General features: G+C 42.2%; 1 protein-coding gene across 1 annotated transcript in view; it reads right to left on the bottom strand.

Moving 5' to 3' along the window:
• Positions 1-248: 248 nt before the first annotated feature.
• MCCC2 (methylcrotonyl-CoA carboxylase subunit 2) overlaps positions 249-22,766 on the bottom strand; it is a 61,458-nt gene continuing 38,940 nt past the window's right edge. The window contains exons 11-17 of the mRNA XM_037032052.1: positions 20,138-20,210; positions 15,801-15,877; positions 12,429-12,495; positions 10,238-10,394; positions 9,269-9,383; positions 5,366-5,451; positions 249-2,235 (exon numbers count right to left, since the gene is read on the bottom strand). Of these exons, the coding sequence (XP_036887947.1) occupies positions 2,118-2,235; positions 5,366-5,451; positions 9,269-9,383; positions 10,238-10,394; positions 12,429-12,495; positions 15,801-15,877; positions 20,138-20,210 (693 nt within the window). The 3' untranslated portion in view covers positions 249-2,117. The remainder of the gene's footprint in view (positions 2,236-5,365; positions 5,452-9,268; positions 9,384-10,237; positions 10,395-12,428; positions 12,496-15,800; positions 15,878-20,137; positions 20,211-22,766) is intronic.

Raw genomic sequence — 22,766 nt, 5'->3', positions numbered from 1 at the left:
ATTTCATGTGCTCTTGGTGATCTCCAACATCCTTCTAAAAACGCGACCTTTGAACTGAGACCACCTATCTGTTCACATCTCAGAAAACCAAAATGACCTGATAGACATATGCAGCCAAAATTGAACATCACACACAAATGTTTGAAATACTAATTTTATTAGGAAAGCATTTGATAATTGTATTAATCATATAATCAATCACTCAATTTTAAAATGATGCGACCTGAGGATATCAATTAAAATATGGATTTTTTTTCATTCATTGAACAAATATTTGAGCACCTGCGAGTGCGGAGCACTGGAGACACAGGCCAAAGAGGAGGCTCCTTGCTCTCACAGAGCATACATGCTAGCAGGTAGGCAGTATGAGGGAAGTGCGTGTATTTCTTATAAACGTGTAAGACAGGAGGGATGGAGTGCATGGTGCTTTACAAGAGTGCACTGTAGGAGATGCACCCCGCCCAGGAAGCCAGAGACCAGGAGTTGTGTTTAAGAAGAAGAGCAGAACGGTCCTGGCAGAGGGGAAACGGTAGATCCCGAGGTGGGAAGGACATCGTCGGGTCAAGGAGCTACAAGCCTCGAATGGGTAAAGCACCAAAGGTGAGAGAGGAATCAGCAGAGACTGAAGGGTGCCGATCACAGAGGGCATCAGGGAGGGGTCTGGCACTTCTACAGAGAACCAGTGAAAGATTTAAGAAGCGGCATGACCTGAAGTGCACTTAGAATGGCCATCCCAATTCCACAGTGATGGAGATTAGACCAGGCAAGACGGGATGTAGGTAGACCACTTCCAATGCCTGTGGTCGTGAAAGACAAAAATTCAAGTGATCGGAGGCAAAATCAATAGAACTTGGTGACGGAACCTAGAGTTCCTATGGGACAGTCGGTGCACATCTCCAGTGTATCTGGCAGGTGCACGGATCTGAAGGTCCAGGGAGAACTGTGTTAGGAACTGTCAGCACAAGAATCTTCCCCATTCAGATGGCAACTGAAGCCTTAGGAAGGCATGAAATGGCCCAGGAGGTTAAATCAAGCCATGAAAAACACATGCATTTAAGACTAAGATGTGCCAGGAACTGGGAGGAGAAGAAATGAAGAGCTAGTGTTTAACAACTGAGTTTCAGTTTGAGATGACAGAAAGTTCTGCGGGTGCATGGTGGTGGTGTTCGCAAATAATGTGAGTGCACTTAATGCCACAGAACTGCACATTTAAAATGGTTAAAATGGTAAAAACTTAAGTAGGTACATTTACCACAACTTATAAAAACAATGAGGACATGCTTTTGTGTCACTTGCACCTTTTAGGGTAAGAATGTGTTCATGAATTACTAATGAAAAACAAGGACAAGTGGTGAAGAGGGTAGGGCTCAGCAGGGGGAGAGGGGTTGTGAAGGACACTGAACAGAGTGGCCGCAGTGGTTGGTGGGAAACCTCGAGTATTATGGCATGGAAGCTAGGAATAGTGTTTCTAGGGGGAAGTGTTCAACTGATTTGAGTGCTGCAGAAAATTAAATCAGATACAGCCGCGAGAACCCGGTGGTTTTCAGCAACAAGAAGGTCCATGGTGACCTTGGAGTGAGCTGCTGGCAGTGGAGGCCAGCAAGGGCAAGGGTGTGGAGAGGATGGGGTAGGAAACGGAGCCCCAAGTGCAGACAGCGAGAAGGGAACTGCGGGAAGGAATGGGACGACAGCTGGAGGGAAAGCTGCTTTAAAATAGCTGCTTTAAAAAAATAACTGTGTTACAATATCATGCATAATCAACAAAGGCATCATTTCAGTAAAAATACTTCATTTAATAACCTCGATAACACCTGGAATGTAGAGTTTACAGAACTTGCCATACTACTGGTGCTTTACAAAGGATAACTAAATTATTCTCTTCATTTTAAGGGTGGTAAAGTGGAATCATAGAAAAATCTACAAAAATTTACAAGGGCTTGCTTGAGGTTCATGAAATAAATGTCTTCGCTGATTTTTTTAAGGTAGAAAAATACAACACACTGTGCTAAAAGAACAATTTTACTGTAACAGTCGAATATTGAAAAAGTCTCCAGTTTTAATGCTACTAATGTATTAATTTTTGGTACATGTCCAGTGGAAGATGCTTCACATTCCAGTTACATCCTAAAGATGCCGAAGTCAGTCTTCTGGATTGGTGCATTGAGGGCTGCACTAATACTGAGACCCAGTACCAGTCTGGTGTCCACTGGATCAATAATTCCATCATCCCACAGCCTGAGAAAAAAACAAAACATGAGTTATTAGGAATCCACCACCAAACCACCATTTACACACTCCCTGCCCAGAAATGCTGAGGTTTTTCTTTGGGTAGTATAGGGATCTCCTGATTAGCTTCTGTGTGCTATAACCTTACAACTGAGGCCATGTTCAAGAGACAGGAAAATATAACTGAACAACAATAAAGTAACTTATGAAACAAAAAATAAGTAAATAAATAAGAGTATAGCAAAAAAAGGGGGGGGAGAAAGAAAAATGAAATGATTTTCATCCCAGGCTCCCAAAGAATGTCAAATCGAGCTTGTGGCCTTAGGAACAGTTTGCTACAAGAAACCACAAAGGAATCTCTGGTTTAAAAATATTTTTACTTATTTCAGGAGAAACTTTCCTATTCCTCTTCTGCCCACACAAATGTCCAAGTAAAGTTGATGTATTCCTGTTATTAATATGAAGAGCCACATAAACCCAGGTAACAGTCTCAGACCAAAGTCTCTACTAGAAAAAGTGTATCCCCCAAACTCCCTCATCTCTTAAGAAACTATGAAAATTACTGAATCGATTTTAATACATTTTATTAATAAAATAATATTTTCATATGTAGTTCTTTATTTTTTGCTACAAGAAAAAAACAATAGCTTTAAACTGCTCTTAGAAGAAACTTAAAAAAAAAAGAAGAAACTTTTAAGTAGAAAGTTCCGTTAACAGGATTCTAAACAAACCAAACAAGCAAGCAAAATATGACCAATGACACTCAAATATGGAACAGGCTGTCAGGGCCCAGAGGGGAGAGGGGAGAGAATCATAGGGGAAAAGGGAATGGACTCACATGAACAAGTAAAAAGGACACATGGACAATAACTAGGGGTGGGGGGTGGAGAGGGGAGGGAGGCGGGGAGCATGGGGTGGGGGGCGGGCAGGGTTGGGAATATAAGACAGAAACCTGTACTTGAACAAGAATTAAATAAAAATTATATTAAAAAATAAAAAGAAAATAAAAAGAAAAAAAGAAAGTTTAGTTTACTTTTCATTGACATCCTCAAATTTATGAAGAAAAATTAATGAGAAATATTGTTTTTTTAAGGTCCTTGGTAGGTGGCACTTGTGCTTTTATTAAACAAACTGCCCTCAGTACCTGGACACAGCATCAATTATTAAAACCATACTGACATCGACAGACCATGAATCAAATCTTTGCTCATAAAACATTCATTATAGGGACCCTGCAGTATCAACTGCCAATAAATGAAAGCCACTCATGTAATCTGTAACCAGCCAACTGATTACACTCCCTTCCCAAGCCAGGAGGAGAGTGAAACCACACGCACGGTGGTGCTGGGGGGCCGGGGGAGAGGCTGCTCCACGGTGGTCGTTAACAAGACCCCAGAGAGGCCTTAACCCAGTGCCTGAAAAGTCGGACTGTAAAAACAACAGAGTAGAACTGACGTGCTGCACACGTAACTTGCAAGGATTAAGAAAAACATAGGAGGTTATAGTAGCAAATGATGACAGCTCTCTCTGAAAAGACAGATCGAGCATGTGAAAGCCTAGACTACAGAATTTTACTGTTAAGGGATTTATTAAACACAAAAAAGGTGCCATACACTAGCTTGAAAATCCTTTCATCTTGGGGAAAAAGCTGCTGTCTCATGCCACCCAGTATTTCAACAGCAGGGTTAAGCATCTACACAATAACAGAAAAACTTGACTGTCTCTCAATATTTATTTCAAAGATAAGTCCACGTGGGCTTTTGGTCTCTTGCCTTGAATATAATCCATTAAAAATAATAATAATGTACTGAAAATAATAAAGGATTCAGTCTTTCTCAAAAGATGGCTTAGCCAGGGCTGAAAAACAAATTAATGGCTCACACAAAATAGACTGGTTTTCAGGTAAATATTTCAATTGTCCTTGTGAATTTCAGTCAAAATCTTATGTTAAAAAATGTAACTGTGCTTATAATATATATTTTCTCTTAAACCTTTAATATGATTTTATATTTCCTCTTTGCTTCTATTGACTACGAGAAAAAGAACGTGTCCATTTCTCAAGTCAAAGATTATTTATTTTTTAATTCAATGAATCCATGACCCACTGCAACAAAATACACCTGTAAAATTACTTATTAAAATAGATATTAACAAGAGAAACAGGCTTCTTAGAAAATCCCAGGTGGCACTGTTTGAACTCTGAAACTGGCTGTGCCTGGGAAGCTGCCCGGTCTCCGAGCCCCCAGGGCTGGGAGCAGTGCCTGCCACAAAGGAGGTGCTCACAGGACTGACACAAGTTCTGACTTTCAATTTTCCTCTCTCCCTCCTCTCCAGTAAATGGCATAAATCACTGCATAATCTAATTTTAAAAGACACAAGTGGTTCTTTTGTTTTTTCCCACATGGACAAGGGATGAAATGAACCCAGGAAGCTTACTGTTCAGAATACGAAACACTGAAGTGCTGACAGAAAGAGGCCAGAGGGCACATGCCACAAGTCTCAAGCCAGGACGGGCTGTGATACCGCATGACAACCTTATTAAGTGGAATACGAAACGAGCAGAACCAAGGGCCACACGAGTATGTGAGGTGATTACGCGGTGTCACCACATGGACCCTGGCTGTGACTAATTACCTTCTGAATGCACAAGTACACCTGTTAACAAATGTCAGAAAGTATTCAAGCCATCTCGTGCTTAAAATGGGGAGAGAACAAAATAATCAAAAAGAGGGGGATGACAGGAATTCACTCGTTAAAGCAAAAGTTAGAACTAATTCCTGGAAGTTACACAGCCAGGATTATAGCTCTTAACATCCTTGCTCCAGCATGGTCCACCTGTGGTTGTGGGGTCCCCCAGGTCCCAGACACCTCAAGGAGAAATGGGATAGAAGAAGAGGGGTGGAGGGTGGCAGGACCAAATGGAAAGTGATGGATCCACACCCCAGCCTGGGAGAAGGGGCAGGGTTTCAGCCTCAGACATTCCCAGTATAGAGACAACAGTAGAAAGTATAATGTGCCCAAACAATATATTTCGGTTCTCCAGAGGCTGGACCCTCCTGACCACCCAGATCTCTATAAGGCTGCCACCCTGCCTGCCAACACGCCCCCAATAAGAAGTTACTTATTCTCCAGCTCCCACCTGGCACTGGAATAGTAAGGGTTTCCTTCCTCTTCAAACCTCTTAATGATAGGCTCTTTCAAAGCTGCTTCCTCGGCACTGGAGAACTGAAAGAAAAGGGACCAAGCATGAGTCTGCGGCACTGGGACAACAGCCCCACCCAGGACCACCTCAAAGGGCAACAGATGTCATGAGTAACAACGCCACAACCAACCCCTGTGCAGCGACGTGTAGGTTACAAATGATGGTGTAACATACCTCATCTCACCGGAGATGTGACTATCTCCAGTGAGATGTGTGCCATCACATCTCCTTTATGGGAGACAGCATCCTGGCCTATTCAATGCAAGGTCAAAACCAAGAGCATCGAGTATCCCAGCACAGTTCAACAATGCATGTGAACTGTACAGTAGAAAAAAGGGGCTACACTACATTTTCTTTCAAAACAGTCAAAATTTTAAACATTTTAAATTAACTTAAAGGGATAAATATCAACCACATCTTGAATAGCTTCTTCAATTTCCCAGATGGCTGAAAGATAGTTTTCCCTAATTAAAAATTTAATGGCTTGCCCATCAGTATTGCCAGAAAAAAGTGATAATTAATTCAGATTTTAAAATCTTTTTGCAAATTAATTTTGAAACCCTGAAAAGTATTTTCAATTTAAAAAATATTCCACACCAAGGGACTTCCGGCAAGGACAGAGGCATAGGTAGAAACATTGTGCCTCCTTGCACAACCAAGTTTAAAGACAACAAGGTTTTAGTAACAAAAATGCAGCCAAAACACAAAAAATTGAACTGTATGGAAGTCCGACAACAATAAATCATTCAGCCAGACCAGTAAGAGAGGCAGAGTCAGCAGCTGGCAGAGCGGGGTTGTGCAGGAAAACTCGGCCAGACTGACCCAAGCACGCAGGTGGTAGTTGGCAGATCCCAGGGGTGGGGTGGCAATGGGCCGAACCAGTGGGGGCACAAGGCGGCTGGCTGACCACAGCCACACATTCCAGCGCAGATAAACCAAGCGAAGGAGTGAGCAGTGACACAGACTGAGTAGGCTAGGGCCCCAGCGATGGGAATTAGAACCTGAAAGCACCAACTGGAAAGACTTTCAGGGTCGAGGTGCCAGGAGAGGCTCCCAGGCTCACAGGGAGTTCGTTGGAGAGACCCACAGGGTCCTGGAGGGTGCACAGGCCCACACACCTGGGGGCCAGCACCAGGGGGGGCAGCAGAGGGAACTGAAATCTGAGAGCAGAACAAACTCCATTGCCCCTCTCTGACCCTGCCCCGACATACAGCGTCACAACCCAGTGACCTGGGTCACCCCATCCTGGTGAACACCTAAGGCTCTGTCCCTCACAGGTAACAGGTACGAACAGACCAAAACATTATGGCTCAAGAAGAAGAACAGCTCAAAGCCCCAGAGCCAATATTTCTAAGCAACCAACAGAGAGCCAACAAATCAGATAGATGCACAGTTCAAAACACTGGTGATCAGGATGCTCACAGAACTGGTTGATTTTAGTCACAAATTAGATGAACAAATGAAGGCTAAACTAAGTGAAATGAAGGGAAATGCTCAGGAAACCAATAGTGATGGAAAAGAAACTGGGACTCAAATCAAGGGAGTGGACCAAAAGGAAGAAAAAAATGACCAAACAGAAAAGAATGAAGAAATAAGAATTCAAAAAAATGAGGAGAGGCTTAGGAACTTCCAGGACATCTTTAAACGTTCCAACATCTGAATTATAGGGGTACCAGAAAGGGAAGAGGAAGACCAACAAGTGGGAAACTTATTTGAACAAATAATAAAGGAGAACTTCCCCAGTCTGGCAAAGGAAATAGACTTCCAGGAAATCCAGGAAGCTCAGAGAGTCCCAAAGAAGGTGGACCCAAGGAGGCACACACCAAGACACGTCGTAGTTACATTAGCCAAGACTAAAATGAAGGAGAGAATCCTAGAAGCAGCAAGAGATAAGGGGACAGTCACCTACAAAGGAGTGCCCATCAGACTGTCAGCAGATTTCTCAAAAGAGACCTTACAGGCAAGAAGGAGCTAGAAAGAAGTATTCCAAGTCATGAAATCCAAAGACTTACATCCAAGATTGCTCTATCTAGCAAAGCTTTCATTTAGAATGGAAGGGCAGATCAATGCTTCTCAGATAACACCAAATTCAAGGAGTTCATCATCACCAAGCCCTTATTATACGAAATGTTAAAGGGACTTATCTAAGAAAAAGAAGATAAAAAATACGAACAGTGAAAGGACAGCAAACTCACAGTTATTAACAACCACACCTAAAACAAAAGCAAACTAAGAGGACAGCTAGATCGGGAGCGGAAACACAGAAATGGAGATCACATGGAGGGTTAGCAACAGGGGAGTGGGGGGAGGAGAAGGAGGGAGAAGGTACAGAGAATAAGTAGCATAGATGGTAGGCAGAAAATAGGCAGCGGGGAGGGCAGGAATAGTATGGGAACTATAGAATCTAAAGAACTTGTGACACATGGACATGAATGAAAGGTGGGGAATGGTGGAGGAGGGGTGTGCAGGGTGGAGGGGACTGAAGGGGGGAAATAGGACAACTGTAATGGCATAATCAAAAAAACATATTTTAAAAAATATTTCACACCAAAAGCAAATGATTTATTTCAAATATATCCAACTTTCTTTTATGTATTTTCATAGTTTAAAATCACTGATAGATTAAGAATTCAAGAGGAAGAACCAGTAAAATCCTGTACTTTCATATATAAAAAGAAATGAATTCACAAATCTGTGCGTCAAATAATGAAAGAAAAACTATATAAGAGATCACCATGCTGGGCTCGAGTTTAAGACATGTCTTCAAAACGTCAGGCAGAACTTCATACCCCCCAAGCCCAGACCCCGCCACACACACGCACAGCTACGAACACATATGCAAAGCTTGCCTTTTGCTTAGACACCAGTCAACACTCAAGTGACTGTGAAACCTCCATTTTGGTCTCCCGAGTTCTTGCTCCTAAGAAAAGACGACGGGGGGTGTGAGGCACAGCACGGGTGGGCTGTGATCAGGGAGGTGCCCTGTGGCTTTTCATTGCCCCACTCTACAAATGCGCTGGTCGACCAGATGCTCCCTAAATGGCAGGCGTGAGAGCCCGAGAGGAAGGGCTTCCTTTCTCTCATGCCTTGTTGTGAAAACAGGGCACCTAGCAATTTCAGGGACATGCAGTTATTTTAAGGCTTGGTGCTTACACAGAACAGTTAAAGGCTATAATCAGTAAAAATTAATGCAAAATTCCAGATGACTCCCTGAGAGAGACACAAACAAAGGAGTCCATTTTCCAAGCAGTCACGCACTGATGTGCCTTCACTGAGCTGCCAGTGCCCCTCCCATGTCACCTCCCTTACACTGTCACAGTGTAATAATGTTCACCCATTCTCATAAGGTGACTGAGCCCTCCCACTCGAGGTGTACTGAACAACCACCTAACCATGAAGTAAGGGAAAAAACTCTGCTGTTTTAGGTCATAAAATCAAAGAAGTAAATCAAGTTTATTTAAAGCTCACTAACTGTGAATGACTAAGAATCAAACATCTTTACGCCTCAGGCACTCACAGGCAGTTTCTTGAAGTGTTTTCTTGGGATTCTAAAAAAATCTGTGTATTAGCACAAGAAGGTACCTTGACTGAAATGGCACTAAAAAAGGAGACAGAAGATGTGTAAGTATGAATTCCTGAAGCAACTCCTTCCAGGTCAGTGTCCTCTAAAAAGCCAGGCCCCACATGCTGGAGCCCTGGCCCATGAACATGGAGGGGTTCTGGCTGCACAGTTCCCTGGCTTCAGGGTGTTCACTGGTGACAGCCTGAACCGAGTGGGGTGACAGCCTGAACTAATGGGGTGACAGCCAAACATGGGGGTGGGGAAGAAACAACATTTACCTGTTTCCCTTCCTTCGCTCTCTGGTCTCTGGCCACCGTCGCCAGCACATTGGCTGCCTGCTCTCCTCCCATCACCGAGATACGAGCATTTGGCCACATGTAAAGAAATCTTGGGCTACAAGAGGAAAAAAGAATGATCAAATTAATTCACTTTACAACACAGAGATTTTCAGAAGCCCATGTTTACCTTTTAAATTAGTGGTTCTTCATTCTACCTGCTCATTAAAAGCATCTAAGAATTTTTTAAAAAATAACCAATGCCTGGAACCCACCCTAGACTAATCCCACAGATGGACCTGAGAACAGTTAGATACTTTAAGTTCTCTAGGTGATTCAGATGTTTGTTTTGATAAACTGGACTTTTCCATTTCACCTAAGTTTACTGGATATAAAAGTACCCAAAATATCCTCTTACTGTCTACGGTCCTGGCCTGTTTTCCAGCCCAGATGTTGGTTACTGGTGCCTTCTCACTTATCTTTTAGTTTTACTGGGGGATTAAGTTTGTTAACCTTTCAAACAAAGCAACTTTAGGCTTTCCTAACTCTTCCGTCTTACAATATGTTTGTTCTTTATTATGTCCTGTTTTCTGTTTCTTGTGTCCAAAATGCTGGACTTTTTTGAACTTCTTAAGCTGGCTGCTTGGCTCAATGATTTGCAGCCTAACTTCTTCTCCGTGATGTATATTTGTGTCTACACACCTTTCTCTAAGCAAGACTTCAGCCACATCACACTAGTTATGATGTAGTATTTTCTTTATCAGCCATTTCAAAATATCTCCTTATTCCTATTGTGGATTTCTTCCCAGTAGTACCTCTGGCATTAAATTTCATTTTATTCCTGCAGATGATATGAATTATGGTGTAACTACACAAGATTTGTGAATGCCATTCCATATTTCAAATAAACCTGACCGTTTATAGTTACACGGGAAGTGTGGTTTCTTTCAGAGGAACCATGACAATCACTACCTGTATGCTCTGCCACACATCCCGTAGTTCCCGGCCCCATAGGACCCCCCGATGATGACAGTTATCTTAGGCACATTGGCACAGGCCACAGCAGTCACCATCTTGGCACCATCCTTGGCAATTCCTCCAGCTTCATAGTCCTTACCAACCATAAATCCTAAGAGAAAAGAACAGACAGAGAGCCTCTGAGTGACAGGATTAATGTAAAAAAGCCAACCCCGCGGAGGCACTGGAAGGACCTCTTGTCAGATTGTATTTTACCACAGGCCTCTCTCCCTAACAAAATACTTATATGTGAAATATGGCCCCCAAAAGTGTGCTTTGAAATATAAAATAGCATTTTCTCTAATCTCTTTTAAAATTTTCTTAAAGCAGTTCATCTGGATGTAAACAGAGATCTTCAAATAAAATAAGGATGCAAATTAGCTTCAAGAAATTATCGCAAAACAGTAGTTAGATGATGAAAGAACGCGACATGGCAAGCTGAGGGAAGCGTACTGCACAAGCCGACCTGTGGGGGCTTCAGTATTCACTGACCTGGTTTAAAACTGCAGTGTTCCTTCTGAAGTGCTGCTTAAACTTTGATGAAATAAAGATTAATGTTTCATAGAGACGCTAAGAGTCCCTGTCCATCGCAAGGTTAAAAAAGCTCTTCATCCCCCTTCAAGCTCTCCCCTCCCTGCTGGGACTCCTCTGCAGCCACACTGGGCCTTCCAGACCTCAGGCTCCTGCCTCGTCACCTAATATGCACCAAGTCAGGCTCCCTCCCCACCCTCGGCCTCACAAGCTACTTGACTGTCACTGTTCTTGCACATCGCCAGTACCAGATCACCCAGTCAGTCCCACCAGTCTCTGTGGAGCACCTGTAGTATGGATACAAAGGTGGTGATAGGCCAACCCTCATCTTACCAGGCACCATCTGCTTCCTCCAGCTAACCCCTCTGAGGGGGGCCCTCGGAATAACTCAGCATCCCTTTACCTACCTTATCTTGGCTCCCCATACTATTCCCACAATAGCTATCTCAAATACAAACTCTCTTCAAGTGCTCACCACCCCTACTTGCCAGCCCACTGCCCTTCTAGACCCCTGGCTTTCTGCAACCTCTCTCTCCCTCACCCTAAAAAACAACACAATCATACTCTATTTCTTCCAATACTCTCACCTCTGTGGACGAAATCAGAGTTACTCACAGGCTGTTCCTGATCCCTCTTCTCCCTTCATGGTTTCCTTACCTATTCCTGTAGCTTGAAATACCATTTCCATATTCTGACGATACCTATACTTTCACGTCGAATTAACACACCTCTTCTGTGCTCAAGATTTTTCAACTGCCTACAGTATATCTCTAAATGGAGGTAACACAGGTCCTTCTAAGGCAAAGCTGTAAAACCAAACTCAACCTCTGCCCCCAACTCAAGCAAAAAAAAAAAAAAGTAGGAATCTTCCAAGCACACAGTACAAGTTACTGGTGGTTAATGAGTCATGAATCATTATTGGAAACAAGGCCCCCGCACTGGTGAAGCTTCAGAATATTTTTTATCTGCCCTTTTTATGAGGTTTGCCGCATAGGGCCCTCTCAGGCTTCCATTTGGATGTAACTCCTCTCAAAACCCATCTAAACTAGTATCTTAAAGTCAAGATGAAGATGGGTTAGCACCAGTAAGATCTAAAGCCCTGCTGATTGTCAAGAGCCAAATTCCTTCTCATGAAGGTTTGCCTGAACTCAACAAGTAATGAAGAGCCTCTCCTTCCTTCAAAGCGGAGATAACCATGGACTACTTAGAAGACGGGAGAAAAAGAAGTTTTTGGCTAACCTACGTACCTGAGTGTCTTCTATATGTCACAGACTGTGCAACATTTAAAAAGGTATAGAAAGAAGAATCATAGAATTTTAGGAAATAAAAACTCTAGAACCACAAGAGAAATTAAAAATAATTTTATCCACCAGGTGAAAATCATTTATGGAACAAGAAATCCAGAGAACCATCACTGATCATACCATTCTTTGAAGTCAAAATGCAAACCCCAAGGATGTAATGCACAGCACAGGGAATACGGTCAATAACATCGCAGTAACTACGCACGGTGCCAGATGGTTACTAGTCTTGGTGAGGTGACCACTTCTTAAGATACGCTGGACAGCGCAACTCGAGAATAAATGCAGCCAAGCTGAATACACTGTTTTCTTACCGGTAATGTTTTGAAGGAACAGCAGAGGGATACTTCTTTGGCAGCACAACTGGATGAAGTGAGCCCCCTATAAGCAAAAAGATGAAAATCTTTTCAAAGGGGAGCTAACAAATCTGTAGTCACCATGCATTGCACAAATGCCACACTCGGGTCAAAGAAAAGAAAGACCCTCTGCTGGGCTTGTCGGGCCCCAGAGTAACAGTAGCAGCAACACTGCGGCGTGCACTCACTGTCAACGGACGTGGGACGTGGGACTGTGGCTTCTTCTGCACTTGCTTTGCAGTCACCCGTGTGCTCAAGGGCACAAAGCTGTAGGACAACTGCTGTGTCAGGGATGACGTCAATCACTAACAACCAAACACCAAGTGAAACGAGTAACAGAAAAAAGGATGCTTGCCAAAGAGAATATCTGAGCCTCACTGTAAGCTAATTCTCTAGTTATCCACTTTAAAAAAGATAAAAGATTTCCCTTCAGGGAAATCGATGATGATAATTACATTTTGATGCTCATCTGAATCTTTCATGCACCATGATTATAGTAAAATACACCTTCCTTACCAATTTACCCCAATTAAATGGGATTTCAGATCAGTGCTAAAGACCTTCTAACCTTGAGCTTAGGAAATTGTTTAATGGCACAAAAAAATGACTATTCCTTGCCCTATCTTCTAAAGATTATGTGACTAAGGACACTTTTATAAACCCTTTCCTTTATATTTTACTCTCTATTCACAGATCCCCTTAACTCTGCTAGAAATGCCTTGGCAATTACAAAATCTCAAAGCACACACTCAACCTCAAACACAATAGTGAGGAAATCACACACCTGTGGGGCTTACTGCTGTCAGGCAGGGCAGATAGCAAACCCAGGCAGGGAGGAGGAGGGAGACTGTCTCACCCCCTGACTCAGCGGTCCTGAGCCTGTTCTGGTAATACTCCAACACCACTCGAAACACCACGCTAACATGGGAGGAGGGAAGCCCTTGAAAGTCTAATATTTCCACTATTGGGGAAAGAAAGCCTTGAAACTGTGCTTTCATCCCAAGGCCTGAAAGGCAGGAGAGGGTCCACAGTGCCCAAAGGAAAAAGCCCGCAAAACCATGTTGGTTAACTGTCTACCTCTGGTCACTATCTACTTTAAAAGGGGGTCCCCAGTGCTTACAAAAAGAGTCCATAAATAACTTTGGATAACTGCCCCCACTTTAATTAACTGCCTCCTATCTAACAACAAGATGAACAAATGGAGTCTGGAGCAAGACAAGGATTTGGGCTAACAGACCCCCACACGTACCTAGGACAGGGTAGTCACGCGTCCCCAGGGAAGGCTGGCACCACATTTACCCATCAATCAATATGTAACTTCTTCACCCTATCCCAACATCTATGTAAGTCCTTAGGACAAAGGACTCCCTCTCGGCTCACTGGCTGCCCGGCCTCAGGCCACCCAGCCTCTGGCCACAGGCTTGCTTTGGCCTCCCTTACCCTGCTTCACCTATGCCTTTCACCCCACCCCCACCTTAGCGGGACGGTTCTCTTCCATGAGAACAGATCACCAGCAACCCCTGCTCGCACACTAATAGACTTGCTGCTCTGTAATTTTTCTACTGCACTGATGAGAAGAATAGAGTTTCTGGGAGTTTCTTCCCTAACACTTCTACAAACAAAATATCAGACTGAAGCCAAACATAACTCCTGATATATGTTCTTGCCAGGCCACCAAATAAAACTATGTAGCTGTTGGTCTCAGCCTGATAGTTCCTGTATTGGAATAAATGTATTATATGTTCACTAAAAGTCATTAGTTCAGGAATATTTTATATTTTAGGGGACACTTACTACATACACTATTAAGTGAAAATAAGCAATACCTCTATATACAGTAAGTCCCCACTTAACTTCGTCATAGCTTCTGCAATGTCACATGAAGCGACACATGACAAAACCAGCTGTACCCCAGGCTAACTGATGCCACGACACCTCATCAAGGTTATCATGAAATTACATTTTTCAAGGACCTGCTGTGTGTGGCAACACCAACTTTATCTTTAAGGGGGGGATAGAGGTATGTGCCTTGTTTTGAGGTAAGGGCAATTTTAGCTTCAAGCCTAAGAGAAGCTCCTGCCCCTCCCTTTAACTTTTTGGAAGGACTTGAACTGGGGCCTTGCCTCAGTCATCGGGCAGAGCAATTTCTACTTCCTAAATATGTGCCCTTGTCATGACCCTGCAATGACCCTTAGAAGCCCCCACGGAAGACCACCTCACCCGTAGCTCCGCATGTTTCCTAGCCCTAGGTCCCCCTATCTAGCACTCAACTACTCCGGCGTGTGAGGTCTCTGATTCTCTCGTGTACGCAGGGTTTCCACACTACGTTAATGTCAGTCATTCTCTCTTGCTAAAAAACGGGTGGACAGAAGAAACTAAGGAATCATAATAAAATGCTATCGGGGCTATTTCTGGTGTGACTGTAGGTGATTTTTATTTTCCTTAGTTTTACTTTCTTGTTTGTCTTACGGTTGCACTGAGAGGAATAATAAGGAACAGCAGAATACAGAAACTGACTTCACTGGTAAACATTCCACCAAAGACAAATTTATCCTCAGTTAGGGTATGAAAGTACTTAACTGCCTGCTACCTACATTCACTGATCTTATTATTTCCTCCATCATTTGAGGTAGAAAAACAAGGCTTGACATTTTTTTGCTTAAGAAAACACTTTATGAAATAAGTACATTAATTGCATTTGTTCAAGTTTAGGTAAATCTGAAACAGTGCTGTATGAAATTGAATACTAAACCAAAAGACATTCATGAATTTGTTCTTTTAAAACCAGAGCTTTAGGAACAAGACCCATTACCTTCCCATTTCCAAAGAGTAAAAATAGTACTAAGTTAAACTGATGATGGGATAAAACAGAATAAACAGATCATGTCTCAGAACCACCTGAAAGTATCTTTGAATTCCTCACGTGCATTAAGCACTAGAACATAAAACACTTTCAGGAGGAGTATTCCTATGTCTTAGAATATGTACACATCATCTGCGGAGCTGTAGTCCAAGAATCGTATAAGAACTTTCCTAAAAAATGTTTTTGAACTTTTAGTATTGCTCAAGATAACTCTTCATGTTCATGTAAACCTCCACAAAAACTGCTTCAAACACTAACACGCACACACACTCCCAGGCACGCGCGCGCGCGCACACACACACGCGCGCGCGCGCGCACGCTCCCATGCACACACAGAGTGTTCTTTTGATGAGGCATCTGGTTAAATATTTTAAGCTTTTATGCAACAAATTTTCATGCATTACTTGATCCTGAGAGTTCACTGGGTTTAAAACAGAAAATTCGGAAACATGTTTAACAGTACTTACCTTTTTTGCAGATTCAGAAAAGAGAACTCCATTATTTCCAATGATACCAACTGGGTATCCAAATATTCTAGCAAATCCTCAAAAGAAAATGGAAATAAAGATTTATGTATTTCATAAATACATAATAAGGGCTTTTAATTCACAACAAACAGACACGTTCAACATTCTTTAATTTCAAAATCAAAGTTTAAAATGTAGAGATTTTGTCTGTTACTGTTGTAGACCGCTCTGCCTGGTTCTAGGAACTGTAACTCTACCCCTGTGGCTAAGGGTGAGGGACGACCTTTGGAATGCGAGCAGCAGGAGACAAAGCCTGTCTCTGGTAGCAAATGCTGCCTCAGTTTCCTCTCCCTGCCCCCAAAGCTTGGTGGGAAGTCAATGATGGGTAAGACCCCTCACAGTGGGGGGCAACCTAAGCCAGACTAGATCACTTGGGAGGCCTTCATGGAAGGACTGGGGGGTGGGGGGCTTCAACAAAGAGCAATGGAATCACACACATACACACACACCTGGCTTTGACATAGCCCGGGTCCCCATGTTCTCTGAGAGAAGAGATTCCTGGCTCTAATCCCCTTGAGCCTGAATACCTGATGGGGAGGGGTGCAGCCCCTTGCCTTGCTAGAGTGTGTCCTGGGGAAAAATCGGGCATCACAAAGACTTCCTGATAAACCTATGAAATCTGCTCTGCTAAGAGTGCTTTCATTCATATGTTAAGGGTTTGAGCAGGAAACCCTAAAACTCTGTTCCTGACAGACTCTGACTCATACTAAGCCCTCAGATTTCTTTGAAATGTTATCTACTGTTTGATCCTTGTCGCCCTGTATTCCTGTGTATTAGAACCCAATAAAAGGCCCTGGAGGAGGGGGCTCGAGGCCTTTTTCCCCTGAGAAACTTGCCATTTCTCACAGCCTTTTTCCTCTGAAAAAATGGACACCTCTCATCCCAAAGCAGATCACATCATGTCTCAGTCATGATTACTCTCATCCGTGGTGGCTGGGGGCATGTGCAAGGAAAGTCACCCCCACATGTTACAAATCAACTAATGTCACATTTTATTCCTAAGGTGCAGGAGTCTGGGATTTTTGCTTCCTTGAAAGGAGCATGTCACATGTAAAGTTGCCATCTGTCTGACTGGTTGGTTTGGTTAGATCATTGGATTAGTGTGTTTTCCATGCATTCCTCTAACGTGTGTCTGAGTGCTCACCGTGTACCACACCTGAAAGACATTCTGAAATAGAACAAATCAAAGACAGTCTTTTACAGGTCAACAGTCAAAGCCACTGGCCAGTTTCAGGTGACTAATTTACCCAAAAAAGCCTGTGGTAATGACAGGCCCTTAAAATAAAGAGGATACACTCAGCAAAGGCAATTAAAACAAAAAAACAAAAACAAGCAAACAAAAAAAACAAGAATGCTGACAAGGCTGATGGTAAACAAATTTATAGTAAGAATCCAGTTAAGCCCAGAAGAAAAATAAATCACTCCACTCTTATTTTCTCTCTTTGCACTTTTTCTCCTTTCTGTAAGTTTTGTTTTTTATCTGATTACTTCTACTAGCACTGCAAACACCCACTACACACACACACACACACACACACACACACACACGAATGAAGGAGAAGAAAAAGCGGGGGGAAACATTATTTTGTGAGGCAGACACTTCAGATTGTTTCTGGAGGTTACTTATTTTGTGAACCTGGAACACTTGCCTAGAGAGACCTTCACAAGAGTAATTTTCAACAAGCCTATTAATGACTGCATATAGATATCAAGTATTTGGAGCCCAGGAGTCAACAAGCTGTGCTGGCCGAAGTGGGCCAAAGATAGCACGCTACCAAGTTCCCAGAGCCTGGCTCTGTTTCCCAGCTCAAGCTGGACGGGCTGCCACTAGGACACTCAGAGTGGGATGTCTGACACAAAGCAGGTGCTCAAAAAATTAATAGAGAAGACAGTGTAAACCTATTGATAAATAGAACACTGAATGTTTTTTAAATTTATTTTTGTTCTTTACTCTGACCTTGTCTTATTTATTTTAATTATGTTTATTTAATGTGATAAAAACGAGACACAACTTGAGGGTCAAGTGGATTTCCCTGGGTCTTTCAGGCCTAAATGCTGTGTGCCCTCAGGGACCCTGCCTCTGAGAGAGTCAATGCAGAGAGGGTGAGCTTCCTAAAAGGCCTCACCATCCACTCTGAGTCCTACCCCATTCACACAAAGAGCTGGGTTTCCCACACATCTCTCAGCTATAAGGGGCTACCCTGCCCTCTTTGCTATTTAGACTTTTAACACATCTTTAGCCCTGACTGGGACCTCCAGGCACCGGGCCTGCTGAGTAGGGCACATACCCCACTATAATAGGGACACTTGTGAAGTGAGGGCCTTCACCACTTTGTCATGGGCCAAACAGGAAAGCAAAATACCCAAAAAGTACTAGGGCCAACACATGGCAAATATAGAGGCAGGAGGAAACCCCTATGAGCTGCCAGGGCTCCTAAGGAGCCCTGATCCTTTGACCCATTTGATCAAAGGGCCACCTGATCCTTAGGAAAATCTGTTTTCTCTCCTCATTCCTTCCCCGCTCTGGTCCTCACCCTCTCATGTTCCCTCCTAATTTCCCTCTCATCCTCTCATGATCCCCTATACCCTCTAATTCCGCTCCTCTCCTTCTCATTCCCCTTCCCGTTGCCCAGTCCAATCTGGATTCCAGTACAGTCAAGAAGAGATGGAGGAAACTGGACATTCCCCTGGTATTGTAGGGCAAAGGAGCCACCAGTGTTGTAGCAAGTACAGGGCAAATACATGAAAACAGATGACAAGGACAGGCCATCCATCTGAGAAAGCAGCAGAAACAGTTCAGACTTGTTTTAAAAAGCCGCACAGTGAGGGTTACATCCTGGACTACTCAGTGGCAAATCCTGCTTATATGTCAAACAAAAGCTCTTAGACACCTGAACACCTAAATACAAAAACATAAATCCCACTCCCAGTGTGAACCCTTATCGTACTCATCAATCAGACCAGCAGAAAATGTGGCGACTTATCCTTTAGCTTCAAAGTATGTTTGTGATTTGGATTTTTGCAGCTGGTTGTTTTTCCTACTCTGAAATGTTGTCTTCAGACTGCTGCATTTTTGAGCTTTTACATAACCAAATAAAATTATCACATTTGTTCGCCATTTGTCCAAGATAGATTATTATGAGTCCAGCATCTATGTTTCAAATACTTTTTTTCCAAAGGCCTACAAACTGAGCACTTCAGATGAATGAATGAACTTTTATAAATATCCTTGTTTTGTTTTTTCAGATTTTTCCGTTTTTTCTGTCTATTCGAAATCTAGTATTTGCATAAATCAACATAAGACCCACACAGAGGCCTTGAGGGAAGGTGAAATATCATACAGAACTTCCCAGCTGAATTAGAGACTAAATAATAAAAAAGACAGTGCTGAAACTTCCAAAATAATTATAGTTATCCAGAGAAACAAAAAGAGCTACAAATATCCCTGCTACTGGCTTGGCCAAAAATTTCATTTGATTTTCCTGTAAGATGGCTCTAAGAATGTTTAGTGGTCTTTAACTTCTTTTAAAACAATTTTGGTAAGACTGTATTGTGACAGCTATCATATTAGTGTACATTTAAAAATATATCAAAATTGGTGAATTTTGGTATAGCCATTTTAATATTGAAGATGGAAAAATATATGCAACATTTTTGGCATATCATGCTTTATTATTTCAAAAAAGTAAAAATGCAACTAAAACACACAAGAAAGAATTATAGAGTGTACAGAGAAAGTGCTGTGATTGATCAAATGTGTCAAAAATAGTTCTCAAAGTTTCATGCTGGAGATTTCTCTCTGAACAATGCTCCATGGTCAGGTAGACCATTTGAAGTTGACTGTGATCAAATCGAGACATTAACTGAGAGCAACCAACGTTATTCCACACAGGAGATAGCCAACATACTCAAAATAACCAAATCAATAAATTATTGATGAAAATGAAAAAAATGTCTCTTTTATTTTACAGAAGAAACCAAACAGCCAACCCAACACTTGTACTCTGATGAGAAACTTTTTATGCAGCTAATGCCACTCAAGTCACAGAAAAGGGTCTATACCATAGCATCCAGATATTGTCATTTTAAACTCCAGATCCATGAAGGCATTCAGCTACAAATGATCTTTATAAAACAGCTCCTTTTAAACAATGACTCACACATTTTACGGCTCTAACTAACAAAGCTCATGCCAAGTGCATCAAAGCCTTGAGATAAGACATCAATTATTTTCCAAGCATCAGAAAATGTTCACAAGCAATTCTTCATCTTTATACCTGTAACTAATGTGTCTCCATATAAGGCTTTGAACTCATTGAATCTGCTTCCATCCACGATCCTAGCAATGACCTAAGAGGAAAAATAACAATGTCCTTGAGAAATTATATCACAAAGGAATTGTTGCATTAAAGTTATTTATAAGGAAAACAAATTGCCCTGGCTGGTGTAGCTCAGTGGATTGAGCACGAGCCTGCGAACCACAGGATCACGGTTCGATTCCCAGTCAGGGCACATGCCTGGGTTGCAGGCCAGTTCTCAGCAGGGGACTCATGAGAGGCAACCATACATTGATATTTCTCTCCTTCTCTCCTTCCCTTCCGCTCTAAAAATAAATAAATAAATGAAAGTTAAAAAAAAAAAAGGAAAACAAATTCATAGTGAAACTGTCACTTTCACAAAATTTCACCCCACACAGAACATCTTCTCACTAGAATTTCACGTTACATGGATGAAGTCATTCTGACTTGATTTCACACTTCATTATAAGAGCAACAGCACCATGCTGCATGCCAGAGAAGCAGAGAGACTGCATGAGGTGTTCACTAGACCCCAAGCTCCAGTGGCTGTTCAAACGTACTGGCCTCTAGGGCCAGGGATTCAACTAGAAAGCAGGGGACAGTGCTTAGAGTCAGAAGACTCAGGCTCTAGTTTGAGGTATCACATATCACTTGTGTGTCCTAGACTAAGTCATTTAACCCCTCTGAGTCTCAGTTCTTGCATGTGTAAAGACAGGACAAAGTTGTAAAGACGTGATGACCCAGTAGGAAGGTAACCTAATAAAATAATGCTGAGTTGAAGAACCAGCTCTGACTCCCAGTTCTACCACCGAGAAATTTAGAGTCACAGGCTGGTTACCTGAAATCCTCTAAGCCTCAGTTTCCTCATCTGTTTTTTTAGAAAATGGTAACACTTAAAAAATACTAACCACAGCACATTTCCTGGCTGTCATAAAAGGTAGCTATGATTACTAAGACGCTGAGGCATTCAGAATAGGCCTCCCCAAGACATGCTGCTTCGGCTTGTGAATTATTCTGAGCTGAAAGTAACTGAGACCCTGAATGTACATGAGAAACTTTTACCTCTCCCTCAAAAACTGAAATCAGGGGCCTTGCCCATACTAAGAGTTATTACCAACCTATGTATATAAGGTAGGGCAAAATTCTAGCTACCGATCTACTCTTCTTTTTTTTTAAGTCCTCACCTGAGGACATGCTTATTGATTTTAGACAGAGGGAGAAGGAGGGAGAGAAACATTGCTGTGAGAGAGAAACATCAATCGGTTGCCTCTCCTACGCATCCCAACTAGGGACCAAAATCACACCTAGGTGTGCCTTGACCAGGAATCAAACCTGTGATCTTTCAGCTTATGGGACAATGCTTCAACTAAATGAGCCACACCAGCCAAAGCAGAACATCTACTCTTAATATCCTGCAGATGTCCTTCCTCCCTTCTGAAGGCCCAAGGCACTTTCCCTCATTCTTAGTTCAGAATGCCACATAAACCTCATTTTAACTTTCTGTCCCTGAACTTCTCATGTATGCAGGGTCTCTGACTCTCGTGCATAGGTAATTAGATTTGGTGTTTTCTCTCTTTCTTTTTTTTTATGAATAATTTTATTTATTTATTTTTAGATTTTTATTTATCTTTAGAAGGGAAGGGAAAGAGAGAGGGAGAGAAATATCAATGTATGGTTGCTTCTCGTGTGTCCCCTGCTGGGAACTGACCCCTGCTGGGGACTGGCTTGCAACCCAGGAATGTGCCCTGACTGGGAATTGACCCGCGATCCTTTGGTTCGCAGGCCCCTGCTCAATCCACCGAGCTACACCAGCCAGGGCTGGTGTTTTCTCTTGTTAATCCAATCTGCCTTGTGTAGATTTAATTATTAGACCAGCTGAAAGAACGCTGATGGGTAGATGAAAGTTTCTTCCTCCCCTATAAATTCAGTAGATTCACTGCTTCTGATATTCTTGAAGGATCACTGTGTGTGTGTGTGTGTGTGTGTGTAATTGATCTCAAAGGAGTAGAAATTACTAAATAGTTCATCTTTGGGGCTCATCATTATACATCAGAACTGTTTCAAAGAGTACCAAACATGAAGCATATTCTAAATTTCTTCAGAAGCTATTGTATATGATACACATTATTTTTCTACCTAGTTGGAACTTCCTCATTCCTACCTACCACATCAACCTAACCTTTCTTTTGCAAGATGCAAAAGCTGAGAAATGAGTGACTGCTCCCAGTATCTTTCTTTCCAAAAAGTAAAAGCTTACTTTGAATCATTTTTAGCTATTTTCATCAAAGGTCCCGTTATAAAATGAAAATACAAGTTATCTGTTCTAAGTGGTATGTACCTCCAAAATCATATCTTGTAAAAACAATCAAGAATAAAAGAATAAAAAAGAATAGAAGAATAAAATAACTACCATTCTTCTACACAAAGATAAAGCAACTCAAAGGGCACAACAGCCTAGGGTCACTCAGTGTGAAACTACTTTCTACTGTATCTGCTCTACTATAAATACCACCCACCCACATAAAATACATTAACTCATTTTCAGAAAGACTCAAACTTTAGAAAGCAGAAATATCATATTGTACTGCTGTTCTTGCACCTAGAAGTG

The sequence above is a fragment of the Sturnira hondurensis genome, unplaced genomic scaffold (assembly GCF_014824575.4).
Source record: "Sturnira hondurensis isolate 20B ecotype Veracruz unplaced genomic scaffold, ASM1482457v3 Scaffold0021354, whole genome shotgun sequence".
NCBI lineage: Eukaryota > Metazoa > Chordata > Mammalia > Chiroptera > Phyllostomidae > Sturnira > Sturnira hondurensis.
The sequence above is the reverse complement of the archived record's forward strand: the minus strand, read 5'-3'. Positions and strand labels throughout refer to the sequence as shown.